Source organism: Saimiri boliviensis, chromosome 3 (assembly GCF_048565385.1).
Source record: "Saimiri boliviensis isolate mSaiBol1 chromosome 3, mSaiBol1.pri, whole genome shotgun sequence".
Classification (NCBI taxonomy): Eukaryota; Metazoa; Chordata; class Mammalia; order Primates; family Cebidae; genus Saimiri; species Saimiri boliviensis.
In genome coordinates, this window is record NC_133451.1 from 86,203,852 (window position 1) to 86,220,302 (window position 16,451).

The following is a 16,451-nucleotide window of genomic DNA, read 5'->3' on the forward strand; positions in this document are numbered from 1 at the left end:
TTACCTCTTAATTTTTCTACTCTTTTCTCTCTATATTTGATGTCCAGTGGTATTTCTATATCAAGTGGATGGATGAAATTAAAACCAATTTTACTTCATATTTTTAAAAAGGTTTACCCTGGCAGCAATTTTTACTGCCAATTTGAAGGACATTTAGAAATTATTTGTATGTGTTATTCATACTATCAATGTCCCATTAGCTTATATTGTTTAAAATGTGCTGCATCACCAAGAGATAAAAAAATACAACCATGCATGCACAAAAATAATGACCATTTATTACTACTTTACTAGCACACATTTTTACCAAGGCTCTGCTTTCAAGGTTAATTTGAGGATAGATGGAAAAAGCTTTAAAGCCCTGGAATTTTCTAAGGCAATCAAAAATCAGAGAGGTTAAGTCCGGGCAAGATAACAATAGGTTTTAGTTAAAGTGTTTATTTGCTTGAAATACTGAACTCTCAAGCATCCCTGACATCTTTGTGAGGGAAGGTTTCACCGATTATACATGCCAACAGCTCATTAAGAATATAGCATAAAGAAGATAAATTACAAAGCCCAAAGTTGAGCAAGGTAAGTGAATGCTGAAGCAAACTAAATGCAAGTCCCCCAATTTATTGTTTGTTTGTTTTTTGTACCTTGTTCAATTAAACTAAGTCATTCAGTAGCAGAAGAAGTAAAGGATAAAGGCATGACCTAGGTGGCCACGTGGGTATTGATTGAGATTAATAACACAGCACCAGGTTAGTTTAGTGCTCAAATGTGTAAAAATTTTAGGAATATAGTAGTTTTTATGTAGCAATCATACAGATATATGATATCTTTTTCCTGCAAATAAGCTACTGAAACAGAAATTTAGGATTCTGATATAATTAAAAGATATTATTCAGGTAGATGTGTGATTATGGACAAGAAAAACTCTTATAACTCACCTAGTGAATATTACCAGTCTATTTACTTGGAGTTCCAATAGACAAGGACATTAGACCCAACCTCCACACTCGGTTGCTCCCCTATACACACACCAGTCAAAGGAGAAAAAAACATCCTAGACCAGCTGCTTTAACTTTTTTTTCCCCAAATATAATTAATGAAATGTAACTGAGTTGACATTTGCAAAAATATTTTCCAAAGCCATCTAAATATTTAAGCATATACTAAGTTTTGGCAAACCAAGTGAATTTTAATTAAAAAATAAGATTATGCCAACAATTTCTAAGAGAATTAAAAATCCTTCAAAACTAATTAATGATGGAGGTAATAATATTAATAATAACAATATTTAAACTTTCACCACATTTCAAGAACTTTTCAATATTCTTTACATGTATTATGTTATAATAATCAGAAATATCTTCTGAGGTAGGCACTATTATTTTCTCATTTAACAGATCTAGTGATTGAGGCATAGATAAATGAAATGGCTTAGCCTGGTTTACATGTTTACACAACTAGTAGATTGTGAAGCCATTGGTGAAACCCAGGAATTGTGACCTATGCTCTTGATTACTGAATCATATATGAAAAGAGTATTGATATATCCAATACAATAGGATTTTTATCAATAAAACTAGATAATAGAAACCAGCTGATTAGGAAATAATAGTGAAGAATTAATTTTGTTGATTATTACTGTTATAAATATACAGTAGATTAAATATTAAAATTAGTGATTTATGTGGGAAAACATCAATCAAAAATAGTATTGAACTCATCATGAACTTAGCATCAGGTGACTGGGCTACAAAACACAGAAGAAGTAGAGGGAAAAGCAAACAGCATAATATTAATACCAGCCAGAAAAGACTGGAAATGGAGTTGCAGGTTATGTCAAGTGAGATGTATTTAAATACCAACATCTTAGAGGTGATAATTAAAGCAATTTACAAACTGAGATCATTTGTTTCCTAAATAAATGTCATTGCTAGGCCAAAATTTTAAGTTAGACATAATTTAGCATTGAAGTGACTCGGAGTGTGATTTTCATTTGTAAAATCCTAGATAATATGAAGGCTGATAAACTAAACTGAGAAAAGAATAATAAACAAGAAAAAGAGAAATATGACCTACATTGCCATCTGTTGGGTAAATGAACATCTGTCATGCTGAATGAAAGATGAAACTTGAAATTCCCAGTGAATCTCAACAGCCAGCACTACCTCTTAAGAGCAAAACAGATTTCAAGCCTAATTTAGCTCTCTTTTATTTTTGATTTGGAAAATATGTTTAAAGAAGGGGGCAAAAAAATAAGCCTCTAATCTAGAAACCATGACTTTTAAGATCCCCAGCTATAATTTTAGATCAAAATTAAATGGATTTGTGCTAGAACAAAGAATATTTAAAATCTATCTCAAGTAGATTTTATGGACTCCAGAAGCGTCTTGTTTTCTGACTAATGAATCCATTCAAGTCACAAGGTATGTTGGCAAAACCTTGACCCTGAAACTTAGTCTAAGCTCTAAAATGGTTTTATTTTGAACTTCACTTGACTTTTGGTGTCTTAATTTCTGTTTTTATGGCAAATGGATGAGGTTGGATTAATGATTACCAAAGTTAGGTTCAACTGTACTCCTGTTTTATGCTGTATACCTATTTTTAAAAGTAGTCTGTTAAAAATTGCATACTTTATTTTATAGATGGAAGTAGAGTTCCTAGAACTTCCTTTTATGTCTATTATTGTTATTATTATTACTTCTCAAATTTTACATCAGTTTCTGTTCTGTCCTTTAGGGTGGAGTTAGTGGGTTGACTGGAGAGCTTGAATTTGGAGAAAATGGAGGTAATCCCAATGTCCACTTTGAAATTCTTGGAACCAACTATGGAGAAGAGCTTGGCAGAGGTGTTCGCAAAGTAAGACACACTGATTAATATGTTTTTTCCTATACTATGGTTTTGTTTGTTTTCCATGCAATATGATCACAGTATCCGTTAAAGTCAATATTGTAGTTTGAAGGAATAGGGTGGGGGAAAATTAGGCATTGGAATGACCTTAAGTATTTACCAGAAGTATTTAGCAAAAATTCTATTTCTTCCTTAGAAGAATGTAAAGGAGGAAAATGATCTGAATCTTGCCTAGGGAAATAGCATCATCATTTGCCTAGGGAAATAGCATCAAATCTTTCATTTTTTATAATAATAATTTTTATGAAGTAGTAAATTTAATCAAGTATTGAATTTGTATGACTAAAATTTTTATTAATTTATTGGGCATATATAATGATATATCCTCATGATTTCAATTTACATTTCCCTGATTATGAAACAGTCTGCATATTTTCCTACATATTTTGGCTCTTCAGATGTTTCTGAGTTAATTGCTCATTTACTTTTTTGGTCATTTTATTTTGGGGGGGGGTGTCTTTTGCTTTTTATAATTGATTCTAGACATTATGTATATATTCTGAATTTTAGTGTTTTTTTTGGTCAGTTTTGTTTTTCTCTCTGTGGATTTTATTTCAATTCCATTTTTAGTATCTTTAAATTTAGAAGAACTATAAATTTTCTTCCTTATTTTTATTGCTGCTCAGTATTATCTAAGAAATTACTCCTTACCCCCCGAGTCAAGAGGATATGCTCAATTAGGTTCCAAGGGTTTTATAGTTCTGCCTTTCAAATTAAGCTCTTTTATCTATCTGGAAGGTTTTTTTTTTCTTTAATATATGGGGTAAGAAAAAAGTAAAATTTTACTCTTCAATACTCTTTATTTGTTTTATTGAGATACAGTTTAAGCACAATAAACACACAAATATGAAGTGCAAAATGACTTTCAGTAATCACATTCACCAATGTAACCACTACCCAGGTCAAGTTGTAGAATGTTTCTGTGACTCAGAAAGTCCTATTATTCCTATTTTTATTTTTAGAAGCACAGACAGTTTGCTTGGTCTGAAAGTTTATATAAATGCGTAAAGTAGCATTTACATATTTGTTTCTTTTTTCTCTCAACATTTGAGGTACATTCTTATTTTCATGTGTCAATAATTTTGTCTTTTATAGTACTGAGTGGTATTATAGTCTATGAATGTAATATGGTATCTTTAAAATATCATTTTCTGCTTGCTACTGTATATAAAAATAATATTGATATTTCATATTGATTTTATATCCAGCACTCTTGCTTAGACTTTTAATTCTATCTGTAGACTCTCATGAATGTTCTGCAAATTATTTTGTCATTTGCAATTAATAAGAGTTTTTGTCTCTTTGTTATTTTACACCTTGTTGGGATGATGTTGAATGGAAATAACAGTAGTAGGCATTTTTGGATCATTATCAATCTCAGAGAAAAAATATTCAACACTATGCTACTATATATACATATTATTAACTTAAATCAGATTAAGGAAGCTCTATACAGTCCTGGGATATGCATGATTTTTATATAAAATTGTTTATACATATACAAAATTATAATTATGCTTATGTTTACATAAAAATGATTTGATTTACTACCACCTTGCATACGGGTTTTATACTGATACTTATTACTGAGGTTGCCTAAAACACTCCTTTCTATTGGATTTTGATGCTGAGATATGCTGGCCTAACTTCAATGAGTTAGTAAGGCGAAGCATCCAGAATGGTGTCTAGTACATGACAAGAAGTTGTGGTTAATTTTCATCAATGAGTGAAATTTCAGTAGCAGGGCAATGCCATATGTTTAAATAGCAACGGTAGAAAAGTAAAAAGGAAAGTGAGGAAGTTCTTAGGTTTGGGTAGGAATTAAATGGCTTTGTGAAGTTGTTGGGGGAGATTTTTTACAATGTAAGAGACTTGAGTATATTTGAATGCTTACAAGCCAGTATTGAGGAAGCAAATGAAGATATAGGAAAGAAAGGTTAGCATTGATAGAGATACAGGAAGAAAAAAGAGGGGATTGAATCAAGAATTAGATGGAGTGCTTAACCACAGGCATTGGAACATCATTTTCCAGAGTGATAAGGGGTGGGGTTAAGAAAAGAATGCTGCGTTTGCAAGCAAGTCTTTATGTTTGATGTTAGGAAGTTAAGAAAGTTATTAAGAAATAGTCTTTTCTTGAAGAAGTAGGGGATGAGGTTATCTTCTAAGAGGGAAAAGGTAGCAGAAGACATTGACAACAATGGGGCTGTAGGTTTAAAGACAGTGGAGAAGTTTTGAAATAGCTGCTGTGGAAACAGAAGAGCTGCTTAGGGAATATTGAAGAAATTCCAGGCAGGGCTGTTGGCTCACATGAGGCTAGAGATCAAGAATTCACTGTAGTACTGCTCTACACAGTTACGGATGTTTGTCCAGCAGCATTGAGCAGCATGAATAAATTTAAATTAATGTAGGCTTGAAGCTTCATCAGGTTACTTTTGTTTTGCGTTGTGTTGCTTTGTGTTTGGTAGCAGCACAATGAGGCAGTGAGGTTAAGAACACGGCAAGGCAGTGGTTGAAGTGACAAAGCATAAAATCTAAACTGAACATGAATGGCAATGAAGAAAAGAAAAGTCTCCGTAGTAGAGAAAATGTATGACTCAAGAGGTTGTGTCTTCAGCACTTCTGAAGAGCTTGTATATTAATATGGATTCAGTGAGAAAGCTTCAGAGCCAGAAAATTATGTTTGGGGAGAAAGATAACTAAATTCATTATCCTAAGGCTGGGTAGGTTAGGCACTCATGGAGGGCTGTTTGTGAGGTTGGCAGAGGAGAACTTCATTTAGCCTTCTAAAACCAATGTCATTTAACGGAGTTCTGACGTCAACATAGTTGCTTCACCCCACTCTGAATTCAGAGTATGTGATTGTTAAATTTCTGTCATTAAAATGATAGTGAATCATATACATTAGATTACATTTATTTTATTCTTAAGTAATAACTCCTGTAATTATTTCATTGTCTATGTTCCTATTCCCCAACTCCCAAACTGGATTGAAATGGTCCTGTGAGCTGGCATTATAGAGGTACTGTGAAAAGCACTATAAATATTTACTCCATGATACCCCATACGCCTTGGACACATAAAAAAAAATTTGCATGGTTTTAAAATTTTAAGCATTCTTAATTTTGAAATATTAAGAATGTTTTTATAACTCCATTGTTTTTCTACTAAATTGCAATTTAATTACTAATTTTTTAAACTCCAGATCTAGCCCTCAACTAATTTTTAAAATATTATGAATTAATCCACAGCTTGCCAGCTTATTTTATAAATGGGTCTGTTCCTTTGTACAGGTATTAACACATATAATAATGCTTTCAAAGGTATTTATCAAAGGAAAATAACATCATGCAAATAATTGTGGTATAGATTTACTAGATATGTGTCCAAAATGAAGTTTCCACTCCCAGTTTCTCAATGTCTCAAAAAGAGTGAATGGTTTTCCAATTGACAAACTGTCATGTTGTCATTGTTGATTCTGTTGCCAGTGGCTCAGTGTGCAAAGCCTACAGCCTTATCACCTCAAGCAGGGGTACTGTCAGATCTCATTAACTAAACAGGATTGTGTCTGTTCAGGATTTGAATGTGTGATGTACCAAGGATTCATAGTCCCAACGTTTGGACTAGTCTCCGCTGTCTCGGCATTGTATGAATGATGATTTCATTTTTTTTTTTGAATTTGGTGAGAATGTGAAAAGGATTATTTGATTTTCATTGATGCTAATCAAAATTAAGGACTTTCTTACTTTGATATTTTTTACATGTTCTTTGTTATAAGGTGGTACTTTATTTGGTAGATGGCACATCAACATGTTAGCACATTGTATACCCTCGAAGATGAATTCAGGTAAAACTCAAAGTCAAATTTTGAAATCATTAAGGTTTTCTATACCCTCAAATTGTGCCCCAAAATGTGGTTATTCCTGTTTCTGCTAACCACTATACAGAAGGTTAAAAAAATTTTGAAGCATAAGTTATTATAAGAAGACATAAAAAGTAAAGATTAAAGTAAATAACTCTACATTTAAGGAATCAATTTGGGTTCCTTATTAGAAGAGTTCTACATAATGCTGTTTGCTTATTTGTCTGATTTTTCTTTATTTTCTTAAGTTTGTCATTACTGCTCACAATTTATTATGGACTGAATCCCAGTATTAAAATTTAATACTCTAGACTTAATGTCTTTGAACTTTATCAAAAACAGGGAATAAAGCTAGGAAAAGCAGATTAAAGCTGGTTTCACAACCAATCTTAATTTCATAGTAATGCTTAGTATCATCATAAAAGCGTTTTCTCATAGATTGGTGAAATAAAATGGTACAGCAGAGATATTTTAGCTCCTAGGTATGGTGGTTTCTCAAATATACTTAGAATCTTTATTTGGATTCTACAGCTTTAAAGCCACAAAGTCTACAACTTTGTGTTCTTGGGCAAACCTAATTTATTGCTTTTGCAAAGAATATGATATTATATGGATTTTAGTTCATTAAAAATACACAAATTTTTAATGGATTAAAATCTTTAATTGTTTTGTACTTCAGCCCTGCTTTCAAATAGCCAATGAATTGTACTTGTATTCAGTACTGTATATGTATTCTGATTCTGGAATATCTAAAATGATATTTATCTTTTGTTATTACCTTGTTTTATGTTTTCCTATAGCACTTTTTGCAAACTGATATTGTATCAGTCTTTCTAATATAAAACCAAGTTGTAATTTAAGACTGTAATTGGAAAATCTGCCATAGTTATTTACTGTCATAGTTCTAACAATGAATTCACATCTTGAAAGGTTTATGTAATAGAGAGAATCTAGAAAATATTATGAATAAACAATATAATTATACATATAATTCTCTTGCACGTGTATATATAAATATAATTAACTTAATTTTTTATAGTTTGTCTTTCCCATTACAATGTTACTTTATGAGGCAATAGCTATTTTTGTTTTCTGTTATATTCCTAAAGAATGGCATATAATAGATATTTGTTAAGTGTTTAATGAATGAACTAATGCATACATGTGCATACTGTTGTAAGAATCTATAAGATTCTTCTCTGCATCTTTAAGTTTAGTAGCTTTGTTTTTCTTTTATTTATATTAATATAATTATTTGCATTTAAATTAACTAGATTGTTAATGCGTGTTACACTCTTTCCATCTTTGTATCCTCAGTGCCTATCAGAGTTGGATATTTGATCACCAAAAGTATAAACAATGATTTTAATGGTTAAGTAAGATATAGGTATAATTTGTTTGCAAGAATTTATAGTGAATAGGGAAATAGTGGGTACTCAAATTGATTATTCAAAAAAAAATAGAAATACTCATAAAAGTACAAGTTTATTCAGCCTATTAATATTTGTAGTTTAAGATTATTTTCTCACATCAAGACTAGATTTAACATACTGTAGTGGGAAAACACGTGTAGGCTTTGCTGTTAGACATACGTGGGTTGAAATTCTTCCCATCATTACTGATTGCATGATCTTTAGACTTCAAAACAAACTGAGTTTCAAGGTCTGTAATGTGTGAATGTAGCATTTGTAATATGTGAATAATAATACTTATCTCTCAGGATTGTTGTAAGGATTAATTGAAATTATGTTTGTAGGTTATGCAATGAGGGATAATTATAATAATACCTGTTCGGAAACATACAGTAATTAATAGAACTCATTTTCAAGCCAACACAAGAAATACAAAGTCTAGTTGCTATTCGGACAAGAAGCTGCTATGTAAAGTGGTGAAAATAATTTTATTTTAGATGTGATTGACAGAGCGTTATACATGACAATCACAGTGATAGCATGAAACACTGAATTTTTTTGTTTCATTTCATGTCCTTTCTGACTCCAAAATTCTACAAGTCTGTTAATCAAGGTTTGGGAACTATAACCTCTACAGTTGTATGGAAATCTAATAATAGAAAATCTGGTGGTAAACATAGCCTGCTGAAATCCAGTATTTATAACTTAAGCCCATGATTAGAAAATCTACCATCTTCTTTTACTGTCACAGTTCTAACAATGAATTGTGTCTTTGAAGGTTTATATAGTAGAGAAAATATAGAAAATATCATGAAGTGATAATATGTTGTGAACACCACAACCTTTATATTTTATCCCATTCTCTTTTATTTATAATATATAATCATGATACATTTAGCTACATCAGCTTTTATTCTGATGTATCTTCAAGAAAATAGCTTGTACCACAAAGTCATGAGATGGCTGTGCAGTTGAATACTTTTTAACGTTACCATTGAGTTAGACTATCAAAATTATTGATCCCAACAGTCTTTTGATGGGTAGAGGAACCCTGCACTGTTGAAAAGTATATTCTGTTACACCAAATTGTTGCAGCTTCTTAGGGAGCCCATCCGATTTCACTGCAGAATAGAGAAAATAACCCGTATCTGCTGATGTTTAGGGTTACTCTGAGTTTCTGGAAGGGCTAGCTGCTGCTTGATTGAGATCACTTCTGGAGGAGTTCTACCTCAGGTAAGCAGTATTCACTATCTCTTCTGGTGGCTGCGATGATGCTGACCTCTCCAGAGTGGAGCAAAGATGACTAATGGGGTACAATTCTGTACCCAAGTTTTGGTGGAAAACTTGGAATGGCTTTTCTAGAAGGACTATAAAATCCGAACTGTTTGCTTGTTGTGATGGTTAATTTTAGGTATCACCTTCATGGAGCTAAAGATGCCAAGATAGCTGGTAAAACATTATTTCTGGATCTGTCTATAAGGTGTTCCCAGAAGAAATTAGCATTTTAATTGGTGTACAGAGTAAAGATTACCTCACTCATATGGATAGGAATCATCCAGTCTGTTGAGGGACAGAACAGAACGAAAAGGCAGAGAAAAGGTAAATATGCTCCCTGTTTAAGCTGGGAAATTTATGTTCTCTTGCACTCAGACATGGGCACTCTTGGTTCTCAGGCCTTCAGACTCCAGCTGGGAATTGCACCATCAGCCCCCAAGTTCTCAGGCCTTACACTCAGACTGGGTCTTACATCATTGGCTCTCTTGTTCCTTAGGCCTTTAGGTTTAGACTGAAACTACACCACCCACTTTTCTGGTTCTCTAGTTTGCACATGGCTGATTGTGGGACTTCTTAAGTCTCCAAAATCACGTGAACCAATCCCTCATATCAAATCTCTCTACATAGTATATATTTTATTTATATTTAATTATGTAATATATATACATATATTCCCCTGGAGAACCCTAACACCTTGGCATGCATTATCTTACCATGTTTGAGGGAAGAGCTAATTGTGAGGAAGTTAGCTACTATTGGCATCCAGACTCTCAGAAGATGTTCACAGACATGAATGTGCTCATAAAGAGAACCAGAGAGTCTGTGATGTCATTTCTAGTCCACATACTTATGATTGGTTGGGTTGGGTGTTCAAGACTATGCCTGAGACAGAGGAGGCAAAGTTTAGTTTTCTTCCTACTCTGTTAGAGAGCACCCACAATGGGACACACTGGAATCTGCAAATCTGCATCACCCCAGTATCTAACAGATACACACACACACACACACACACACACACACACACACACGTACATACATATATATATATATATGTGTGTGTGTTATATATATATATATATATATATATATATATATATATATATACCAGTGAAGCTCCAGCTCAAATTCAACAATGTGTTGTGGTGGTACTTATCATCCACTGAGCAACCTAATTCCTGGTCAGCTGCAAGTGGTAACTAATGTCCAGGACCCAGCACTATGGTAATAATGATTAAAAGAACTTATTAGGAATTCACAGAATTAAGAAGCATTTGCTCATGTAGTTACTCCTTTAGCAAGGTCTTGTCACGATTTAATTTTAAGTGGCAGATATTGAAAGTTTATTTCAAAGAAATTGCATAAGTGGGCAGACAGCAATAGGAAACACTGAAAGAGTAAATCATTCCCCCATGTATGTTGGAAACACACCACAGACTAATTTATTACACGGCAACACTCATTGAATGATAGATTATGTTGAGCCACAATCCCAGGGGCTTTTCATTACATTTCAAATTTTCTGCTTTCTTTCCTCTCTGAATTTCTCTGTAGTCTGAGAGAAAGATATATATATATATATATATATATATATATATGTCTTCTTCTCAGGCCTATCTGGACTCCTCAAGGGGGTTACACATTCCATTTCAGCAGGAACTGGGTTTTATATGATTTAAATTTCAATAGTTTTGAGCATTCATTTCACAAAATTTACTATTGGAACATTCATAGCTCATTTATTTGGCAGGGGGGTGACTCTCATTCAAACCAATGAATATTATGCCCATGTGAGTAATTAATAATTGGTATTGTAATAATGGCTTTAGGTTAAGGCTAGTTGTATTGCCTCATTCTGTTTTCTCCAGTAGTTTTATTTTCCTTCTTATCCAGAACACCTGACACACTGAACACCTTAAACACCACTAAAACATTAGTCCTAATTAAGCTGTTCTATAGTGAATGAAAATTGATTAATACTTGTTCCTTTGTTTTTGATACAAACTACGATATGAAGGAAAACTTCTTTGAAACTTTGGGATGGCTTGGATGTGTACTCTCTCCTGTTTTAAGAATTCTGCTTTGAGTTTTCTGCATATGGCTAGTCAGTTTTCCCAACACCATTTATTAAATAGGGAATCCTTCCCCCACGGCTTGTTTTTGTCGGGTTTGTCAAAGATCAGATGGTGGTAGATTTGTGGCTTTATTTCTGAGGTCTCTATTCTGTTCCATTGGTTTATATATCTGTTTTGGTACCAGTACCAAGCTGTTTTGGTTACTGTAGCCTTGTAGTAAGTCAGGTAGTGTGATGCCTCCAGCTGTGTTCGTTTTGCTCAAGATTGTCTTGGCTATACGAGCTCATTTTGGTTCCATATGAAATTTAAAGTAGTTTTTTCCAATTCTGTGAAGAAAGTCAATGGTCACTTGATGGGGCTAGCATTGAATCTATAAATTACTTTGGGCAGTGTGGCAATTTTCACGATATTGATTCTTCCTATCCATTAGCATGGAATGTTTTTCCATTTGTTTGTGTCCTCTCTAATTTCCTTGAGCAGTGGTTTGTAGTTCTCCTTGAAGAGGCCCTTCACATCCTTTGTAAGTTGTATTCTTAGGTATTTTATTCTTTTTGTAGCAATTGTTAATGGGAGTTCACTCATGATTTGGCTCTCTGTTTGTCTATTATTGGTGTATAGGAATGCTTGTGATTTTTGCACATTGATTGTGTATTCTGAGACTTTGCTGAAGTTGCTTATAAGCTTAAGATTTTGGCCTGAGACGAGAGGTTTTCTAAATATGCAATCACGTCATCTGCAAACATGGAAAATTTGACTTCTTCTCTTCTTATTTAAATACTCTTTATTTCTTTATCTTGCCTGATTGCCCTGGCCAGAACTTTTGGTTGATAGGCTATTAATTACTGACTCAATTTCAGAACTTGTTATTGATCTATTCAGGGATTTGACTTCCTCCTGGTTTAGTCTTGGTAGATGTATGTGTCCACGAGTTTATCCATTTCTTCTAGATATTCTAGTTTATTTACCCCTTTCTTACACCTTATACAAAAATTAACTCAAGATGGATTAAAGACTTAAATGTAAGACCTAAAACCATAAAAACCCTAGAAGAAAACATAGGCAATACCATTCAGGGCGTAGGCATGGACAAAGACTTCATGACTAAAATGTCAAAAGCAATGGCAACAAAAGCCAAAATTGACAAATGGGATCCAGTTAAACTAAAGAGCTTCTGTACAGCAGAAGAAACTATCATCAGAGTGAACAGGCAACCTAGAGATGGGAGAAAATTTTTGTAATCTATCCATCTGACAGAGGGCTAATAGCCAGTAGCTACAAGGAGCTTAAACAAATTTGCAAGAAAATATATTAACAGACACTTCTCAAAAGGAGACATTTATGCAGCCAACAAACATGAAAAAAAGCTCATCATCACTGGTCATTAGAGAAATGCAAATCAATACCACAATGAGATACCATCTCATGCTAATTAGAATGACGATCATTTAAAAATCAGGTAAAAAAAACAGATGCTGGAGAGGATATGGAGAAATAGGAACAATTTTACAGTGTTGGTGGTAATGTAAATTAGTTCAATCCTTGTGGAAGCCAGTGTGGTGATTCCTCAAGAATCTAGAACCAGAAATACCATTTGACCCAGCAATCCCATTACTGGTTATATATCCAAAGGATTATAAATCATTCTACTATAAGGACACATACATGTGTATGCTCATTGAAGCACTGTTCACAGTAGCAAAAGCTTGGAACCAACTTAAATACTCATCAATGGTAAACCGGATAAACAAAATATGTCACATATCCACCATGGAATACTATGCATCCACATAAAAGGATGAGTTCATGTCTTTTGCAGGGACATGAATGAAACTGGAAACCATCATTCTCAGCAAACTAATACAGAAACAGTAAACCAAATACTGCATGTTCTCACTCATAAGTGGGGGCTGAACAATGAGAACACATGGACACAGGGAGGGGAATATCACACATCAGGGCCTGTCAGGGGATGGGGTTTTAGGGGAGAGATAACATTAGGAGAAATACCTAATGTAGACAACGGGTTGATGGGTGCAGCAAACCACCATGGCATGTATATACCTATGTAACAAACCTGCACGTTTTGCACATGTATCCCAAAACTTAAAGTATTAAAAACAAACAAAAAAATTCTGCTATTGATTTGAGCACTGTTTACTCCAAGGTTTTCTTCTTGACAAAAAAAAAAAAAAGTGGTATATTACAAAAAAACACAAATAACACATATTATTGCCACTCCAGAGAGCAAACCAAGCTGCTTTTATGCTGCAAACATTGCATATACATAATGTGCATGCATACATATTTACATATGTGTGCATGTACATGTATATAAAACATTACGTGTGTGTGCATATATGATGTTATATATACACATGCACACATATATGTATACGTGTGTGTGTGCATATATACATACATATATACAAATATATGTATATATATGTGTGTGTGCGTGTGTGTATATACATGGAAAGAGAGAAAGAAAGGCTGTTTCAAAAATCAGAAACATTCTGTTTGAAAACTGGCCTTCATTTTAAAAATCATAAAGTCTATTAAAATGTGATTATGAGTGGACAGTCTGTTTCTTGTTATAGTCCTGGTTTTTGAAGGGAGGTTATTCAAATGTGCAATATTTTTACTGAGACATTAAGCACATACTCAATGTAAAGATGTCCTTATTTACCTGATGGCAAATATTTCTGGAAATTGAGAATGTCCCCCTTAAGTCATACCTTTCTTTCACAATATGTGCAACTCTGTGACTTTGCATACAAGAAACATTTATTTCTAGCTATGAAAAATGAATGAAATAACATTTGTTTTCTTCTTGTTAGTTGGATGGTTCTATATTTAAACGTTTCATATTTCACACTGTCTGTGTATTGTTTATCAGAAGTGTGCAAGTAATTTAGACTTTGATGATGAAAAGTGTTTTGCTTGTGATTTGAAGCAGCTCTTCTACAGCACTAGCACTCTAGGATTCTTTCTAATACAATCTCACATGCATAAAAATTTTTGAAGCTCTATTTTTAAAACGGACTTATTTCCAGATATAATCTATGACACTAGGTTAAGCAATTGATTTTTAAGCAGAATTTGTATTATTTTAAGCAAAACTGTATGATGTTGAATTAATTTGTAGACATATTTGTAAATCTTCTGATTTTTTAAACCTTGAAGTTCAGGAGTGCATGTGCAGGATGTGCAGGTTTGTTACATAGGTAGATGTGTGTCATGGGAGTTAGTTGTACAAATTATTTATTCACCCAGGTGTTAAGACTAGTAACCATTAGTTATTTCTCTTGATCGTCTTTCCTCCCACCATCTACCCTCAGATAGACCCCTGTACGTGTTATTCCCCTCTGAGTCCACATGACCTCATCATTTAGCTCCCACTTTTTTTTTTTTTTTTTTTTTTTTTTTTTTTTTTTTTTTTTTTTTTGAGACAGAGTTTCGCTCTTGTTACCCAGGCTGGAGTGCAATGCCGCGATCTCGGCTCACCGCAACCTCCGCCTCCTGGGTTCAGGCAATTCTCCTGCCTCAGCCTCCCGAGTAGCTGGGATTACAAGCACGTGCCACCACGCCCAGCTAATTTTTTGTATTTTTAGTAGAGACGGGGTTTCACCATGTTGACCAGGATGATCTCGATCTCTTGACCTCGTGATCCACCCGCCTCGGCCTCCCAAAGTGCTGGGATTACAGGCTTGAGCCACCGCGCCCGGCCCTTAGCTCCCACTTATAAGTGAGAACATGCAGTATTTGGTTTTCTGTTCCTGCATTAGTTTGCTAAGGATAATGGACTCTTTCTGTGTCCCTGGAAAGGATATGATCTTGTTCTTTTTTATGACTGTATAGTATTCCATGGTGCATATGTACCACATTTTCTTTATCCAGTCTATCATTGATGGACATTTAGGTTAATTCCATGTCTTTGCTATTGTGAATAGTGCTGCAGTGAACATATGTGTATATGTCTTTATAAGAGAACAATTTACATTCCTCTGGATGTATTCTTTTGGGTAATGGGATTGCTGAGTCAAGTGGTATTTCGGTCTTTAGGACTTTGAGGAATTGCCACACTGTCTTCCACAATGATTGAATTAATTTACACTCCTACCATCAGTGGAAAAGTGTTCCTGTTTCTCCACAACCTCACCAGCATCTGTTATTTTTTGACTTTTTAATAGCCATTCTGACTGCCATGAGATATATCTAATTGTGATTTTTATTTGCATTTATCTAATGATCAGTGATGTTGAGATTTTTCATATTATTTGGGCTGTACGTATGTCTTCTTTTGAAAAGCGTTCATGTCTTTTGCCCACTTTTTAATGGGGCTGTTTGCTTTTTCTTATAAATTGTTTAAATTCCTTGTAGATGCTGGATATTAGACCTTTATCAGATGCGTAGTTTGCAAAAACTTTCTCCTGTTCTGTTGGTTGTCTGTTTGCTCTGTTGACAGTTTCTTTTGCCATGCAGAAGCTCTTTAGTTTAATTGGATCCCATTTACCAATTTTTGCTTTTGTTGCAATTGCTTTTGGTCTTCATCATGAAATCTTTGCCAGTGCGTATGTTCTGAATGGCATTGCCTAGCTTTTCTTCTAAGGTTTTTATAGTTTAGAGATTTACATTTAAGTATTGAATCCATCTTGTGTTGATTTTTGTATATGGTATAAGGAAGGGGTCCAGTTTCAATTTCCTACGTATGGCTAGCGAGTTATCTTAGTACCCTTTATTGAACAGGGAATCCTTTGTTCATTGTTTATTTTTGTCAGATTTGTCAAAGATCAGATAGTTGTAGGTATATGGTCTTATTTCTGGATTTCTATTCTGCTGCATTGGTCTATGTATCTGTTCTTGTACCAGTAGTGTGCTGTTTTGATTACTGTAATAATGTTGTATAATTTGAAGTTGGGTAGCATGATGCCC

The 16,451-nt window shown here is 33.8% G+C and overlaps 1 protein-coding gene across 4 annotated transcripts in view; it reads left to right on the forward strand.

Moving 5' to 3' along the window:
* The window catches only part of GRID2 (glutamate ionotropic receptor delta type subunit 2), a 1,500,723-nt gene that overhangs the window by 938,534 nt on the left and 545,738 nt on the right, over nucleotides 1–16,451 (forward strand). For all 4 annotated transcript variants that reach the window (XM_074396451.1, XM_003924021.4, XM_074396449.1 and 1 more), the window contains one exon: nucleotides 2,731–2,850. In XM_074396451.1, the coding sequence (XP_074252552.1) occupies nucleotides 2,731–2,850 (120 nt within the window). The remainder of the gene's footprint in view (nucleotides 1–2,730; nucleotides 2,851–16,451) is intronic.